The sequence below is a fragment of the Gymnogyps californianus genome, chromosome 5 (assembly GCF_018139145.2).
Source record: "Gymnogyps californianus isolate 813 chromosome 5, ASM1813914v2, whole genome shotgun sequence".
NCBI lineage: Eukaryota > Metazoa > Chordata > Aves > Accipitriformes > Cathartidae > Gymnogyps > Gymnogyps californianus.
Genome location: NC_059475.1, coordinates 62,676,217 through 62,693,118, shown reverse-complemented (window position 1 = coordinate 62,693,118; position 16,902 = coordinate 62,676,217). Strand labels below are relative to the sequence as shown.

Sequence of the window (16,902 nt, the reverse complement as noted above, 5' to 3'; positions counted from 1 at the left end):
CTACTCCATGCTCACAAACGAGTCCGAGTTGCCTTGCTGCACCGCCAAGATCAGCTCAATGGAGAGGGATCTCTTGGAGGCGTTGGTCAGCTTGAGCTTGCAGAAGCGTGTGGAGGGCAGCACCGTTAGCTTGCATGTGCCCGCCTGAGGCACAGCAACGCAGGCTGCTGTCATCAGCTCCTGGAGCCACAAGGCGGTTTTCTGCACGTCAAGGTACGAGCCGGTGCAGAGGGTTTGTAGGAGGCTGGCTTCCTGACTGCTCATCAGCTCATCCTCAGGGTGGTGGAGGAAGCAGAGCACGTCTCCCAGCCGCCGCTCCCTTGTGCACATGCACTCCAGTTGCACACGCAGGCGGGAGTTCCTCACCAGCATCTCCCCTTCGGTGCCCAGCTCGAGGTGGAAGGAGTGCCCGCGGGGTGGCTTGAGGGGCACAAGCAGGCGATAGACAAGGTCTTCTCCACGGGCACTCTGGCCTTCTAGGAAGCCGCCCACCCCGACAGCTGGCTGCAGTCGCGGCGCAAAGTCATTGCCGGCGAGGATTCGGCAGACACAGAGAAGGTCGTTCACCACCTCTTCCACCACCGTGCATATTCTTTGCCTGTTCGGCAGCGGCCACGACGTGTACTCGTCCAGAAACCTGTCCATATGTAATGGGTCTTGCCCCTCCTCCTCCTCCTCCAGGCTTCTGGAGCTGCCATGCTTGCTGCTGCTGCCTGGCTCACAGCTCCTTTTCCAGAGCCACCAGCAGAGCCAAAAGAGCAGGACCAGGCCTCCAGCCAAGGCCCAGAACTGCCACTGCTGCAAGGCAGCAGAGACCTGGGCTCCCCTGGCCACCCTGCTGGGCTCCCGGGGGCTCAGCTCCATCTCTTCAAGCAGCTGAACCATCACCTGGATCAGCTGCTCCACACGCTGCTGCACGCGCTGGCGAATAGCTGCACCCAGCTCATCTCCAACCCCCAGTGGCGTCTGGATGATGCCCAGCACGCTCAAGGCGAACACTATTGCCAGAGCCATGGCCTGCAGGAGAGGGGAGAGAAGGGGGCTGAGTGGGGCTGGGTGGGGGGAGCGGGGGCGGGAGCCACAGGGACGTGGGGGCAGGTAGGAGAGGGGGCGAGGGAGCTGGGAGGCTGCACCTAGGCCCGGCGCTGGCAGCACCGTGCCCTGCCCACGGCGCTCCCCCGAGCACCAGGCCCTCGCCGCAGGGTCAGACCCCCCTCCCTGGGGGCCCGCGTTTCTGCCCCGGCCCTCGTCCAGCCCAGCCCAACCTCCCTGCCGCGTGTGCACTCACCGCTGGCTCAGGCCGTACTGGCGCAGTGCTGCCTGCTGGTGCCCCTGATAACCGCCCCCATTGTGACTCGTCCCCTGTGCTGTCACAGGTGCCAGAGCACATCACAGGCACGCCCTTGCCTGGCCTCACCTCACTGGGTCTCTCCCCTTCCTTTCTGCTCCATTTACTTGTCTTCTCCCTTTTCTGTTTCCTTTTTTCTTCCCCTCTTTTGTTGTCCTTTCTTTTTTTCCTCCTGCCTCTTCGTTCTCCTGTTCCAGTCCATCTCCCTTTTCCCTTCCTTTTCTTCCCTTTTTCTTCTCTGTTGTGCCCAACTCCCGCCTTTTCTTCTTTCTCTCTTTATCTTCTACTGTGGAGAGCCCACACCGGACCAGGGTCCTGACATGAGCCGTGGCTCGTAGAGAGGAGCCCAGACAGGAGCAGGGTTTCTGGCAAGAGCTGTGTCCCCCGGGGGAGCTGCGCTGGAGCAGTTCTTGAAGAACTGCAGCCCGTGGGAAGGACCCATGGGAAGGACGAATACTATGAACTGACCGCAACCCCCATTCCCCATCCCCGGTGCCGCCTGGGGGGACGAGGTAAAGGAGCTGGAGGTGGAGGAGTGAGGTTGTGCCTGGGAAGAAGGGGTGGGGGGTCGGGGAAGGTGTTTCTAGTTTTGACTTTGCGACTTACCATCCTACTCTGTTTCTGGATGGCAATAAATGAAATTAATTTTCCCCAAGTTGAGTCTGTTTTGCCTGTGATGGTAATCAGTAAGCGATCTCCCTGTCCGTATCTCGACCCACGAGCTTTTTCATCTCATTTTCTCCCCCTGTCCTGCTAAGGAGGGAGAATGAGAGAGCACAGCTTGGTGGGCACCTGGCAGCCAGCCAAGGTTAACCCACCACATCGGCGGAGGTTCGTCACCTGCCTCCTGGTGCTCTGCAGCCTGGTGTAAGCTATGCACCTGCTTTCCACCCTGCTATGGTCACGTCCAAGACAGCTAATGCCTGGCGCACCCAGCCCCCGTTCTTTTTTCTCTCAGTGTATTTACAGGCAGCTTTTAAAAAAGAAAGATTTATTGGCATCTTTGCCCAGGGGAAAGGTCCGGAGGGAATGGAGTCTCGTGAAGAGGGTGGGCGGTCGCTGTCCAGGTGGTAACGCAGTCTCTGTCGCAAGCCTCCTTGCAGCGAGCGGCCTCTTTGGCCACCTTGCGCTCTCTCTTTGGCTCTCCCTTCCTTCGGCCACCTCGCGCTGCTGGTAACGCTGACCTCTGCCTACTCCATGCTCACAAACGAGTCCGAGTTGCCTTGCTGCACCGCCAAGATCAGCTCAATGGAGAGGGATCTCTTGGAGGCGTTGGTCAGCTTGAGCTTGCAGAAGCGCGTGGAGGGCAGCACCGTTAGCTTGCATGTGCCCGCCTGAGGCACAGCAACGCAGGCTGCTGTCATCAGCTCCTGGAGCCACAAGGCGGTTTTCTGCACGTCGAGGTACGAGCCGGTGCAGAGGGTTTGTAGGAGGCTGGCTTCCTGACTGCTCATCAGCTCATCCTCAGGGTGGTGGAGGAAGCAGAGCACGTCTCCCAGCCGCCGCTCCCTTGTGCACATGCACTCCAGTTGCACACGCAGGCGGGAGTTCCTCACCAGCATCTCCCCTTCGGTGCCCAGCTCGAGGTGGAAGGAGTGCCCGCGGGGTGGCTTGAGGGGCACAAGCAGGCGATAGACAAGGTCTTCTCCACGGGCACTCTGGCCTTCTAGGAAGCCGCCCACCCCGACAGCTGGCTGCAGTCGCGGCGCAAAGTCATTGCCGGCGAGGATTCGGCAGACACAGAGAAGGTCGTTCACCACCTCTTCCACCACCGTGCATATTCTTTGCCTGTTCGGCAGCGGCCACGACGTGTACTCGTCCAGAAACCTGTCCATATGTAATGGGTCTTGCCCCTCCTCCTCCTCCTCCAGGCTTCTGGAGCTGCCATGCTTGCTGCTGCTGCCTGGCTCACAGCTCCTTTTCCAGAGCCACCAGCAGAGCCAAAAGAGCAGGACCAGGCCTCCAGCCAAGGCCCAGAACTGCCACTGCTGCAAGGCAGCAAAGACCTGGGCTCCCCTGGGCACCCTGCTGGGCTCCGGGGGCTCAGCTCCATCTCTTCAAGCAGCTGAACCATCACCTGGATCAGCTGCTCCACACGCTGCTGCACGCGCTGGCGAATAGCTGCACCCAGATCATCTCCGACCACCAGTGGCGTCTGGATGATGCCCAGCACGCTCAAGGCGAACACTATTGCCAGAGCCATGGCCTGCAGGAGAGGGGAGAGAAGGGGGCTGAGTGGGGGGAGCGGGGGTGGGAGCCACAGGGACGTGGGGGCAGGTAGGAGAGGGGGCGAAGGAGCTGGGAGGCTGCAAGGCCTGTGCCCAGCCCCGGCACTGGCAGCACCGTGCCCTGCCCACGGTGCTCCCCCGAGCACCAGGCCCTCGCTGCAGGGTCAGACCTCCCTCCCTGGGGGCCTGCGTTTCTGCCCTGGCCCTCGTCCAGCCCAGCCCAACCTCCAAACTGCCCCAGCTTTACCACAGAGTTGCTGCTTTTCCTGGGCCCAGCCACCTGCTCCACCGTGGGGTCCTCCACCCGTTGCAGGGGAATCTCTGCTCTGCCATTAACCCTTCATGGGCTGCAGGGGGACAGCCTGCCGCCTCACACCAGGCTGCAGGGGAATCTCTGCTCCAGCGCACCTCCTCCCTCTCCTTCTTCACTGACCTTGGTGTGTGCCTGGTTGTTTCTCTCACATCCCACTCCTCTCCTCACTGGAGCTCCTCTTCTTCTGCTGCCACCTTCTTCTTCCTCTCCTGCTCTCTTTGCTGCTACTCCTCTTCTTCCTCCTCCATCTTACTCTCAGCCACAAGAGTCTCCCCCCCACCCTTCTTAAATATGCTATCACAGAGGCGCAACCGCCGTTGCTGATTGGCTCAGCCTTGGCCAGAGGCGGGTCCGGGTTGGAGCCCGGGAAGCTTCTAGTAGCTTCTCACAGGAGCCACCCCTGTAGCCCCTCCCATGCTACAGAAAACCAACACATCATCACATCCCAAGACAGCTAATGGCTTGCGCACCCAGCCCCCGTTCTTTTTTCTCTCAGCGTATTTACAGGCAGCTTTTAAAAAAAGAAAGATTTATTGGCATCTTTGCCCAGGGGAAAGGTCCCGGAGGGAATGGAGTCTCGTGAAGAGGGTGGGCGGTCGCTGTCCAGGTGGTAACGCAGTCTCTGTCGCAAGCCTCCTTGCAGCGAGCGGCCTCTTTGGCCACCTTGCGCTCTCTCTTTGGCTCTCCCTTCCTTCGGCCACCTCGCGCTGCTGGTAACGCTGACCTCTGCCTACTCCATGCTCACAAACGAGTCCGAGTTGCCTTGCTGCACCGCCAAGATCAGCTCAATGGAGAGGGATCTCTTGGAGGCGTTGGTCAGCTTGAGCTTGCAGAAGCGTGTGGAGGGCAGCACCGTTAGCTTGCATGTGCCCGCCTGAGGCACAGCAACGCAGGCTGCTGTCATCAGCTCCTGGAGCCACAAGGCGGTTTTCTGCACGTCGAGGTACGAGCCGGTGCAGAGGGTTTGTAGGAGGCTGGCTTCCTGACTGCTCATCAGCTCATCCTCAGGGTGGTGGAGGAAGCAGAGCACGTCTCCCAGCCGCCGCTCCCTTGTGCACATGCACTCCAGTTGCACACGCAGGCGGGAGTTCCTCACCAGCATCTCCCCTTCGGTGCCCAGCTCGAGGTGGAAGGAGTGCCCGCGGGGTGGCTTGAGGGGCACAAGCAGGCGATAGACAAGGTCTTCTCCACGGGCACTCTGGCCTTCTAGGAAGCCGCCCACCCCGACAGCTGGCTGCAGTCGCGGCGCAAAGTCATTGCCGGCGAGGATTCGGCAGACACAGAGAAGGTCGTTCACCACCTCTTCCACCACCGTGCATATTCTTTGCCTGTTCGGCAGCGGCCACGACGTGTACTCGTCCAGAAACCTGTCCATATGTAATGGGTCTTGCCCCTCCTCCTCCTCCTCCAGGCTTCTGGAGCTGCCATGCTTGCTGCTGCTGCCTGGCTCACAGCTCCTTTTCCAGAGCCACCAGCAGAGCCAAAAGAGCAGGACCAGGCCTCCAGCCAAGGCCCAGAACTGCCACTGCTGCAAGGCAGCAAAGACCTGGGCTCCCCTGGGCACCCTGCTGGGCTCCCGGGGGCTCAGCTCCATCTCTTCAAGCAGCTGAACCATCACCTGGATCAGCTGCTCCACACGCTGCTGCACGCGCTGGCGAATAGCTGCACCCAGATCATCTCCGACCACCAGTGGCGTCTGGATGATGCCCAGCACGCTCAAGGCGAACACTATTGCCAGAGCCATGGCCTGCAGGAGAGGGGAGAGAAGGGGGCTGAGTGGGGGGAGCGGGGGTGGGAGCCACAGGGACGTGGGGGCAGGTAGGAGAGGGGGCGAAGGAGCTGGGAGGCTGCAAGGCCTGTGCCCAGCCCCGGCACTGGCAGCACCGTGCCCTGCCCACGGTGCTCCCCCGAGCACCAGGCCCTCGCTGCAGGGTCAGACCTCCCTCCCTGGGGGCCTGCGTTTCTGCCCTGGCCCTCGTCCAGCCCAGCCCAACCTCCAAACTGCCCCAGCTTTACCACAGAGTTGCTGCTTTTCCTGGGCCCAGCCACCTGCTCCACCGTGGGGTCCTCCACCTGTTGCAGGGGAATCTCTGCTCTGCCATTAACCCTTCATGGGCTGCAGGGGGACAGCCTGCCGCCTCACACCAGGCTGCAGGGGAATCTCTGCTCCAGCGCACCTCCTCCCTCTCCTTCTTCACTGACCTTGGTGTGTGCCTGGTTGTTTCTCTCACATCCCACTCCTCTCCTCACTGGAGCTCCTCTTCTTCTGCTGCCACCTTCTTCTTCCTCTCCTGCTCTCTTTGCTGCTACTCCTCTTCTTCCTCCTCCATCTTACTCTCAGCCACAAGAGTCTCCCCCCCCACCCTTCTTAAATATGCTATCACAGAGGCGCAACCGCCGTTGCTGATTGGCTCAGCCTTGGCCAGAGGCGGGTCCGGGTTGGAGCCCGGGAAGCTTCTAGTAGCTTCTCACAGGAGCCACCCCTGTAGCCCCTCCCATGCTACAGAAAACCAACACATCATCACATCCCAAGACAGCTAATGGCTTGCGCACCCAGCCCCCGTTCTTTTTTCTCTCAGCGTATTTACAGGCAGCTTTTAAAAAAAGAAAGATTTATTGGCATCTTTGCCCAGGGGAAAGGTCCCGGAGGGAATGGAGTCTCGTGAAGAGGGTGGGCGGTCGCTGTCCAGGTGGTAACGCAGTCTCTGTCGCAAGCCTCCTTGCAGCGAGCGGCCTCTTTGGCCACCTTGCGCTCTCTCTTTGGCTCTCCCTTCCTTCGGCCACCTCGCGCTGCTGGTAACGCTGACCTCTGCCTACTCCATGCTCACAAACGAGTCCGAGTTGCCTTGCTGCACCGCCAAGATCAGCTCAATGGAGAGGGATCTCTTGGAGGCGTTGGTCAGCTTGAGCTTGCAGAAGCGTGTGGAGGGCAGCACCGTTAGCTTGCATGTGCCCGCCTGAGGCACAGCAACGCAGGCTGCTGTCATCAGCTCCTGGAGCCACAAGGCGGTTTTCTGCACGTCGAGGTACGAGCCGGTGCAGAGGGTTTGTAGGAGGCTGGCTTCCTGACTGCTCATCAGCTCATCCTCAGGGTGGTGGAGGAAGCAGAGCACGTCTCCCAGCCGCCGCTCCCTTGTGCACATGCACTCCAGTTGCACACGCAGGCGGGAGTTCCTCACCAGCATCTCCCCTTCGGTGCCCAGCTCGAGGTGGAAGGAGTGCCCGCGGGGTGGCTTGAGGGGCACAAGCAGGCGATAGACAAGGTCTTCTCCACGGGCACTCTGGCCTTCTAGGAAGCCGCCCACCCCGACAGCTGGCTGCAGTCGCGGCGCAAAGTCATTGCCGGCGAGGATTCGGCAGACACAGAGAAGGTCGTTCACCACCTCTTCCACCACCGTGCATATTCTTTGCCTGTTCGGCAGCGGCCACGACGTGTACTCGTCCAGAAACCTGTCCATATGTAATGGGTCTTGCCCCTCCTCCTCCTCCTCCAGGCTTCTGGAGCTGCCATGCTTGCTGCTGCTGCCTGGCTCACAGCTCCTTTTCCAGAGCCACCAGCAGAGCCAAAAGAGCAGGACCAGGCCTCCAGCCAAGGCCCAGAACTGCCACTGCTGCAAGGCAGCAAAGACCTGGGCTCCCCTGGGCACCCTGCTGGGCTCCCGGGGGCTCAGCTCCATCTCTTCAAGCAGCTGAACCATCACCTGGATCAGCTGCTCCACACGCTGCTGCACGCGCTGGCGAATAGCTGCACCCAGATCATCTCCGACCACCAGTGGCGTCTGGATGATGCCCAGCACGCTCAAGGCGAACACTATTGCCAGAGCCATGGCCTGCAGGAGAGGGGAGAGAAGGGGGCTGAGTGGGGGGAGCGGGGGTGGGAGCCACAGGGACGTGGGGGCAGGTAGGAGAGGGGCGAAGGAGCTGGGAGGCTGCAAGGCCTGTGCCCAGCCCCGGCACTGGCAGCACCGTGCCCTGCCCACGGTGCTCCCCCGAGCACCAGGCCCTCGCTGCAGGGTCAGACCTCCCTCCCTGGGGGCCTGCGTTTCTGCCCTGGCCCTCGTCCAGCCCAGCCCAACCTCCAAACTGCCCCAGCTTTACCACAGAGTTGCTGCTTTTCCTGGGCCCAGCCACCTGCTCCACCGTGGGGTCCTCCACCTGTTGCAGGGGAATCTCTGCTCTGCCATTAACCCTTCATGGGCTGCAGGGGGACAGCCTGCCGCCTCACACCAGGCTGCAGGGGAATCTCTGCTCCAGCGCACCTCCTCCCTCTCCTTCTTCACTGACCTTGGTGTGTGCCTGGTTGTTTCTCTCACATCCCACTCCTCTCCTCACTGGAGCTCCTCTTCTTCTGCTGCCACCTTCTTCTTCCTCTCCTGCTCTCTTTGCTGCTACTCCTCTTCTTCCTCCTCCATCTTACTCTCAGCCACAAGAGTCTCCCCCCCCCACCCTTCTTAAATATGCTATCACAGAGGCGCAACCGCCGTTGCTGATTGGCTCAGCCTTGGCCAGAGGCGGGTCCGGGTTGGAGCCCGGGAAGCTTCTAGTAGCTTCTCACAGGAGCCACCCCTGTAGCCCCTCCCATGCTACAGAAAACCAACACATCATCACATCCCAAGACAGCTAATGGCTTGCGCACCCAGCCCCCGTTCTTTTTTCTCTCAGCGTATTTACAGGCAGCTTTTAAAAAAAGAAAGATTTATTGGCATCTTTGCCCAGGGGAAAGGTCCCGGAGGGAATGGAGTCTCGTGAAGAGGGTGGGCGGTCGCTGTCCAGGTGGTAACGCAGTCTCTGTCGCAAGCCTCCTTGCAGCGAGCGGCCTCTTTGGCCACCTTGCGCTCTCTCTTTGGCTCTCCCTTCCTTCGGCCACCTCGCGCTGCTGGTAACGCTGACCTCTGCCTACTCCATGCTCACAAACGAGTCCGAGTTGCCTTGCTGCACCGCCAAGATCAGCTCAATGGAGAGGGATCTCTTGGAGGCGTTGGTCAGCTTGAGCTTGCAGAAGCGTGTGGAGGGCAGCACCGTTAGCTTGCATGTGCCCGCCTGAGGCACAGCAACGCAGGCTGCTGTCATCAGCTCCTGGAGCCACAAGGCGGTTTTCTGCACGTCGAGGTACGAGCCGGTGCAGAGGGTTTGTAGGAGGCTGGCTTCCTGACTGCTCATCAGCTCATCCTCAGGGTGGTGGAGGAAGCAGAGCACGTCTCCCAGCCGCCGCTCCCTTGTGCACATGCACTCCAGTTGCACACGCAGGCGGGAGTTCCTCACCAGCATCTCCCCTTCGGTGCCCAGCTCGAGGTGGAAGGAGTGCCCGCGGGGTGGCTTGAGGGGCACAAGCAGGCGATAGACAAGGTCTTCTCCACGGGCACTCTGGCCTTCTAGGAAGCCGCCCACCCCAACAGCTGGCTGCAGTCGCGGCGCAAAGTCATTGCCGGCGAGGATTCGGCAGACACAGAGAAGGTCGTTCACCACCTCTTCCACCACCGTGCATATTCTTTGCCTGTTCGGCAGCGGCCACGACGTGTACTCGTCCAGAAACCTGTCCATATGTAATGGGTCTTGCCCCTCCTCCTCCTCCTCCAGGCTTCTGGAGCTGCCATGCTTGCTGCTGCTGCCTGGCTCACAGCTCCTTTTCCAGAGCCACCAGCAGAGCCAAAAGAGCAGGACCAGGCCTCCAGCCAAGGCCCAGAACTGCCACTGCTGCAAGGCAGCAAAGACCTGGGCTCCCCTGGGCACCCTGCTGGGCTCCCGGGGGCTCAGCTCCATCTCTTCAAGCAGCTGAGCCATCACCTGGATCAGCTGCTCCACACGCTGCTGCACGCGCTGGCGAATAGCTGCACCCAGATCATCTCCGACCACCAGTGGCGTCTGGATGATGCCCAGCACGCTCAAGGCGAACACTATTGCCAGAGCCATGGCCTGCAGGAGAGGGGAGAGAAGGGGGCTGGGTGGGGGGAGCGGGGGTGGGAGCCACAGGGACGTGGGGGCAGGTAGGAGAGGGGGCGAAGGAGCTGGGAGGCTGCAAGGCCTGTGCCCAGCCCCGGCACTGGCAGCACCGTGCCCTGCCCACGGTGCTCCCCCGAGCACCAGGCCCTCGCTGCAGGGTCAGACCTCCCTCCCTGGGGGCCTGCGTTTCTGCCCTGGCCCTCGTCCAGCCCAGCCTAACCTCCAAACTGCCCCAGCTTTACCACAGAGTTGCTGCTTTTCCTGGGCCCAGCCACCTGCTCCACCGTGGGGTCCTCCACCCGTTGCAGGGGAATCTCTGCTCTGCCATTAACCCTTCATGGGCTGCAGGGGGACAGCCTGCCGCCTCACACCAGGCTGCAGGGGAATCTCTGCTCCAGCGCACCTCCTCCCTCTCCTTCTTCACTGACCTTGGTGTGTGCCTGGTTGTTTCTCTCACATCCCACTCCTCTCCTCACTGGAGCTCCTCTTCTTCTGCTGCCACCTTCTTCTTCCTCTCCTGCTCTCTTTGCTGCTACTCCTCTTCTTCCTCCTCCATCTTACTCTCAGCCACAAGAGTCTCCCCCCCCACCCTTCTTAAATATGCTATCACAGAGGCGCAACCGCCGTTGCTGATTGGCTCAGCCTTGGCCAGAGGCGGGTCCGGGTTGGAGCCCGGGAAGCTTCTAGTAGCTTCTCACAGGAGCCACCCCTGTAGCCCCTCCATGCTACAGAAAACCAACACATCATCACATCCCAAGACAGCTAATGGCTTGCGCACCCAGCCCCCGTTCTTTTTTCTCTCAGCGTATTTACAGGCAGCTTTTAAAAAAAGAAAGATTTATTGGCATCTTTGCCCAGGGGAAAGGTCCCGGAGGGAATGGAGTCTCGTGAAGAGGGTGGGCGGTCGCTGTCCAGGTGGTAACGCAGTCTCTGTCGCAAGCCTCCTTGCAGCGAGCGGCCTCTTTGGCCACCTTGCGCTCTCTCTTTGGCTCTCCCTTCCTTCGGCCACCTCGCGCTGCTGGTAACGCTGACCTCTGCCTACTCCATGCTCACAAACGAGTCCGAGTTGCCTTGCTGCACCGCCAAGATCAGCTCAATGGAGAGGGATCTCTTGGAGGCGTTGGTCAGCTTGAGCTTGCAGAAGCGCGTGGAGGGCAGCACCGTTAGCTTGCATGTGCCCGCCTGAGGCACAGCAACGCAGGCTGCTGTCATCAGCTCCTGGAGCCACAAGGCGGTTTTCTGCACGTCGAGGTACGAGCCGGTGCAGAGGGTTTGTAGGAGGCTGGCTTCCTGACTGCTCATCAGCTCATCCTCAGGGTGGTGGAGGAAGCAGAGCACGTCTCCCAGCCGCCGCTCCCTTGTGCACATGCACTCCAGTTGCACACGCAGGCGGGAGTTCCTCACCAGCATCTCCCCTTCGGTGCCCAGCTCGAGGTGGAAGGAGTGCCCGCGGGGTGGCTTGAGGGGCACAAGCAGGCGATAGACAAGGTCTTCTCCACGGGCACTCTGGCCTTCTAGGAAGCCGCCCACCCCGACAGCTGGCTGCAGTCGCGGCGCAAAGTCATTGCCGGCGAGGATTCGGCAGACACAGAGAAGGTCGTTCACCACCTCTTCCACCACCGTGCATATTCTTTGCCTGTTCGGCAGCGGCCACGACGTGTACTCGTCCAGAAACCTGTCCATATGTAATGGGTCTTGCCCCTCCTCCTCCTCCTCCAGGCTTCTGGAGCTGCCATGCTTGCTGCTGCTGCCTGGCTCACAGCTCCTTTTCCAGAGCCACCAGCAGAGCCAAAAGAGCAGGACCAGGCCTCCAGCCAAGGCCCAGAACTGCCACTGCTGCAAGGCAGCAAAGACCTGGGCTCCCCTGGGCACCCTGCTGGGCTCCCGGGGGCTCAGCTCCATCTCTTCAAGCAGCTGAACCATCACCTGGATCAGCTGCTCCACACGCTGCTGCACGCGCTGGCGAATAGCTGCACCCAGATCATCTCCGACCACCAGTGGCGTCTGGATGATGCCCAGCACGCTCAAGGCGAACACTATTGCCAGAGCCATGGCCTGCAGGAGAGGGGAGAGAAGGGGGCTGAGTGGGGGGAGCGGGGGTGGGAGCCACAGGGACGTGGGGGCAGGTAGGAGAGGGGGCGAAGGAGCTGGGAGGCTGCAAGGCCTGTGCCCAGCCCCGGCACTGGCAGCACCGTGCCCTGCCCACGGTGCTCCCCCGAGCACCAGGCCCTCGCTGCAGGGTCAGACCTCCCTCCCTGGGGGCCTGCGTTTCTGCCCTGGCCCTCGTCCAGCCCAGCCCAACCTCCAAACTGCCCCAGCTTTACCACAGAGTTGCTGCTTTTCCTGGGCCCAGCCACCTGCTCCACCGTGGGGTCCTCCACCTGTTGCAGGGGAATCTCTGCTCTGCCATTAACCCTTCATGGGCTGCAGGGGGACAGCCTGCCGCCTCACACCAGGCTGCAGGGGAATCTCTGCTCCAGCGCACCTCCTCCCTCTCCTTCTTCACTGACCTTGGTGTGTGCCTGGTTGTTTCTCTCACATCCCACTCCTCTCCTCACTGGAGCTCCTCTTCTTCTGCTGCCACCTTCTTCTTCCTCTCCTGCTCTCTTTGCTGCTACTCCTCTTCTTCCTCCTCCATCTTACTCTCAGCCACAAGAGTCTCCCCCCCCACCCTTCTTAAATATGCTATCACAGAGGCGCAACCGCCGTTGCTGATTGGCTCAGCCTTGGCCAGAGGCGGGTCCGGGTTGGAGCCCGGGAAGCTTCTAGTAGCTTCTCACAGGAGCCACCCCTGTAGCCCCTCCCATGCTACAGAAAACCAACACATCATCACATCCCAAGACAGCTAATGGCTTGCGCACCCAGCCCCCGTTCTTTTTTCTCTCAGCGTATTTACAGGCAGCTTTTAAAAAAAGAAAGATTTATTGGCATCTTTGCCCAGGGGAAAGGTCCCGGAGGGAATGGAGTCTCGTGAAGAGGGTGGGCGGTCGCTGTCCAGGTGGTAACGCAGTCTCTGTCGCAAGCCTCCTTGCAGCGAGCGGCCTCTTTGGCCACCTTGCGCTCTCTCTTTGGCTCTCCCTTCCTTCGGCCACCTCGCGCTGCTGGTAACGCTGACCTCTGCCTACTCCATGCTCACAAACGAGTCCGAGTTGCCTTGCTGCACCGCCAAGATCAGCTCAATGGAGAGGGATCTCTTGGAGGCGTTGGTCAGCTTGAGCTTGCAGAAGCGTGTGGAGGGCAGCACCGTTAGCTTGCATGTGCCCGCCTGAGGCACAGCAACGCAGGCTGCTGTCATCAGCTCCTGGAGCCACAAGGCGGTTTTCTGCACGTCGAGGTACGAGCCGGTGCAGAGGGTTTGTAGGAGGCTGGCTTCCTGACTGCTCATCAGCTCATCCTCAGGGTGGTGGAGGAAGCAGAGCACGTCTCCCAGCCGCCGCTCCCTTGTGCACATGCACTCCAGTTGCACACGCAGGCGGGAGTTCCTCACCAGCATCTCCCCTTCGGTGCCCAGCTCGAGGTGGAAGGAGTGCCCGCGGGGTGGCTTGAGGGGCACAAGCAGGCGATAGACAAGGTCTTCTCCACGGGCACTCTGGCCTTCTAGGAAGCCGCCCACCCCGACAGCTGGCTGCAGTCGCGGCGCAAAGTCATTGCCGGCGAGGATTCGGCAGACACAGAGAAGGTCGTTCACCACCTCTTCCACCACCGTGCATATTCTTTGCCTGTTCGGCAGCGGCCACGACGTGTACTCGTCCAGAAACCTGTCCATATGTAATGGGTCTTGCCCCTCCTCCTCCTCCTCCAGGCTTCTGGAGCTGCCATGCTTGCTGCTGCTGCCTGGCTCACAGCTCCTTTTCCAGAGCCACCAGCAGAGCCAAAAGAGCAGGACCAGGCCTCCAGCCAAGGCCCAGAACTGCCACTGCTGCAAGGCAGCAAAGACCTGGGCTCCCCTGGGCACCCTGCTGGGCTCCCGGGGGCTCAGCTCCATCTCTTCAAGCAGCTGAACCATCACCTGGATCAGCTGCTCCACACGCTGCTGCACGCGCTGGCGAATAGCTGCACCCAGATCATCTCCGACCACCAGTGGCGTCTGGATGATGCCCAGCACGCTCAAGGCGAACACTATTGCCAGAGCCATGGCCTGCAGGAGAGGGGAGAGAAGGGGGCTGAGTGGGGGGAGCGGGGGTGGGAGCCACAGGGACGTGGGGGCAGGTAGGAGAGGGGGCGAAGGAGCTGGGAGGCTGCAAGGCCTGTGCCCAGCCCCGGCACTGGCAGCACCGTGCCCTGCCCACGGTGCTCCCCCGAGCACCAGGCCCTCGCTGCAGGGTCAGACCTCCCTCCCTGGGGGCCTGCGTTTCTGCCCTGGCCCTCGTCCAGCCCAGCCCAACCTCCAAACTGCCCCAGCTTTACCACAGAGTTGCTGCTTTTCCTGGGCCCAGCCACCTGCTCCACCGTGGGGTCCTCCACCTGTTGCAGGGGAATCTCTGCTCTGCCATTAACCCTTCATGGGCTGCAGGGGGACAGCCTGCCGCCTCACACCAGGCTGCAGGGGAATCTCTGCTCCAGCGCACCTCCTCCCTCTCCTTCTTCACTGACCTTGGTGTGTGCCTGGTTGTTTCTCTCACATCCCACTCCTCTCCTCACTGGAGCTCCTCTTCTTCTGCTGCCACCTTCTTCTTCCTCTCCTGCTCTCTTTGCTGCTACTCCTCTTCTTCCTCCTCCATCTTACTCTCAGCCACAAGAGTCTCCCCCCCCCACCCTTCTTAAATATGCTATCACAGAGGCGCAACCGCCGTTGCTGATTGGCTCAGCCTTGGCCAGAGGCGGGTCCGGGTTGGAGCCCGGGAAGCTTCTAGTAGCTTCTCACAGGAGCCACCCCTGTAGCCCCTCCCATGCTACAGAAAACCAACACATCATCACATCCCAAGACAGCTAATGGCTTGCGCACCCAGCCCCCGTTCTTTTTTCTCTCAGCGTATTTACAGGCAGCTTTTAAAAAAAGAAAGATTTATTGGCATCTTTGCCCAGGGGAAAGGTCCCGGAGGGAATGGAGTCTCGTGAAGAGGGTGGGCGGTCGCTGTCCAGGTGGTAACGCAGTCTCTGTCGCAAGCCTCCTTGCAGCGAGCGGCCTCTTTGGCCACCTTGCGCTCTCTCTTTGGCTCTCCCTTCCTTCGGCCACCTCGCGCTGCTGGTAACGCTGACCTCTGCCTACTCCATGCTCACAAACGAGTCCGAGTTGCCTTGCTGCACCGCCAAGATCAGCTCAATGGAGAGGGATCTCTTGGAGGCGTTGGTCAGCTTGAGCTTGCAGAAGCGTGTGGAGGGCAGCACCGTTAGCTTGCATGTGCCCGCCTGAGGCACAGCAACGCAGGCTGCTGTCATCAGCTCCTGGAGCCACAAGGCGGTTTTCTGCACGTCGAGGTACGAGCCGGTGCAGAGGGTTTGTAGGAGGCTGGCTTCCTGACTGCTCATCAGCTCATCCTCAGGGTGGTGGAGGAAGCAGAGCACGTCTCCCAGCCGCCGCTCCCTTGTGCACATGCACTCCAGTTGCACACGCAGGCGGGAGTTCCTCACCAGCATCTCCCCTTCGGTGCCCAGCTCGAGGTGGAAGGAGTGCCCGCGGGGTGGCTTGAGGGGCACAAGCAGGCGATAGACAAGGTCTTCTCCACGGGCACTCTGGCCTTCTAGGAAGCCGCCCACCCCAACAGCTGGCTGCAGTCGCGGCGCAAAGTCATTGCCGGCGAGGATTCGGCAGACACAGAGAAGGTCGTTCACCACCTCTTCCACCACCGTGCATATTCTTTGCCTGTTCGGCAGCGGCCACGACGTGTACTCGTCCAGAAACCTGTCCATATGTAATGGGTCTTGCCCCTCCTCCTCCTCCTCCAGGCTTCTGGAGCTGCCATGCTTGCTGCTGCTGCCTGGCTCACAGCTCCTTTTCCAGAGCCACCAGCAGAGCCAAAAGAGCAGGACCAGGCCTCCAGCCAAGGCCCAGAACTGCCACTGCTGCAAGGCAGCAAAGACCTGGGCTCCCCTGGGCACCCTGCTGGGCTCCCGGGGGCTCAGCTCCATCTCTTCAAGCAGCTGAGCCATCACCTGGATCAGCTGCTCCACACGCTGCTGCACGCGCTGGCGAATAGCTGCACCCAGATCATCTCCGACCACCAGTGGCGTCTGGATGATGCCCAGCACGCTCAAGGCGAACACTATTGCCAGAGCCATGGCCTGCAGGAGAGGGGAGAGAAGGGGGCTGAGTGGGGGGAGCGGGGGTGGGAGCCACAGGGACGTGGGGGCAGGTAGGAGAGGGGGCGAAGGAGCTGGGAGGCTGCAAGGCCTGTGCCCAGCCCCGGCACTGGCAGCACCGTGCCCTGCCCACGGTGCTCCCCCGAGCACCAGGCCCTCGCTGCAGGGTCAGACCTCCCTCCCTGGGGGCCTGCGTTTCTGCCCTGGCCCTCGTCCAGCCCAGCCCAACCTCCAAACTGCCCCAGCTTTACCACAGAGTTGCTGCTTTTCCTGGGCCCAGCCACCTGCTCCACCGTGGGGTCCTCCACCTGTTGCAGGGAATCTCTGCTCTGCCATTAACCCTTCATGGGCTGCAGGGGGACAGCCTGCCGCCTCACACCAGGCTGCAGGGGAATCTCTGCTCCAGCGCACCTCCTCCCTCTCCTTCTTCACTGACCTTGGTGTGTGCCTGGTTGTTTCTCTCACATCCCACTCCTCTCCTCACTGGAGCTCCTCTTCTTCTGCTGCCACCTTCTTCTTCCTCTCCTGCTCTCTTTGCTGCTACTCCTCTTCTTCCTCCTCCATCTTACTCTCAGCCACAAGAGTCTCCCCCCCCACCCTTCTTAAATATGCTATCACAGAGGCGCAACCGCCGTTGCTGATTGGCTCAGCCTTGGCCAGAGGCGGGTCCGGGTTGGAGCCCGGGAAGCTTCTAGTAGCTTCTCACAGGAGCCACCCCTGTAGCCCCTCCCATGCTACAGAAAACCAACACATCATCACATCCCAAGACAGCTAATGGCTTGCGCACCCAGCCCCCGTTCTTTTTTCTCTCAGCGTATTTACAGGCAGCTTTT

The 16,902-nt window shown here is 61.0% G+C and overlaps 5 protein-coding genes across 5 annotated transcripts; all 5 read right to left on the bottom strand.

The window, feature by feature from the left end:
• On the bottom strand, positions 1–1,014 carry LOC127017044 (inositol 1,4,5-trisphosphate receptor-interacting protein-like 1). Its single transcript, XM_050897930.1, has one exon. It carries the CDS (start codon positions 1,012–1,014, stop codon positions 1–3), a length of 1,014 nt encoding a protein of 337 aa, XP_050753887.1.
• Positions 1,015–8,785: 7,771 nt separating this feature from the next.
• Positions 8,786–9,799, bottom strand: LOC127017043 (inositol 1,4,5-trisphosphate receptor-interacting protein-like 1). The gene has a single exon (XM_050897928.1). It carries the CDS (start codon positions 9,797–9,799, stop codon positions 8,786–8,788), a length of 1,014 nt encoding a protein of 337 aa, XP_050753885.1.
• Positions 9,800–10,867: 1,068 nt separating this feature from the next.
• Positions 10,868–11,881, bottom strand: LOC127017042 (inositol 1,4,5-trisphosphate receptor-interacting protein-like 1). Its single transcript, XM_050897927.1, has one exon. It carries the CDS (start codon positions 11,879–11,881, stop codon positions 10,868–10,870), a length of 1,014 nt encoding a protein of 337 aa, XP_050753884.1.
• A 1,069-nt stretch (positions 11,882–12,950) lies between these two features.
• LOC127017041 (inositol 1,4,5-trisphosphate receptor-interacting protein-like 1) lies at positions 12,951–13,964 on the bottom strand. Its single transcript, XM_050897926.1, has one exon. It carries the CDS (start codon positions 13,962–13,964, stop codon positions 12,951–12,953), a length of 1,014 nt encoding a protein of 337 aa, XP_050753883.1.
• Positions 13,965–15,034: 1,070 nt separating this feature from the next.
• Positions 15,035–16,048, bottom strand: LOC127017040 (inositol 1,4,5-trisphosphate receptor-interacting protein-like 1). Its single transcript, XM_050897925.1, has one exon. The coding sequence runs from the start codon at positions 16,046–16,048 to the stop codon at positions 15,035–15,037; it is 1,014 nt and encodes a 337-aa protein (XP_050753882.1).
• Positions 16,049–16,902: the final 854 nt, after the last annotated feature.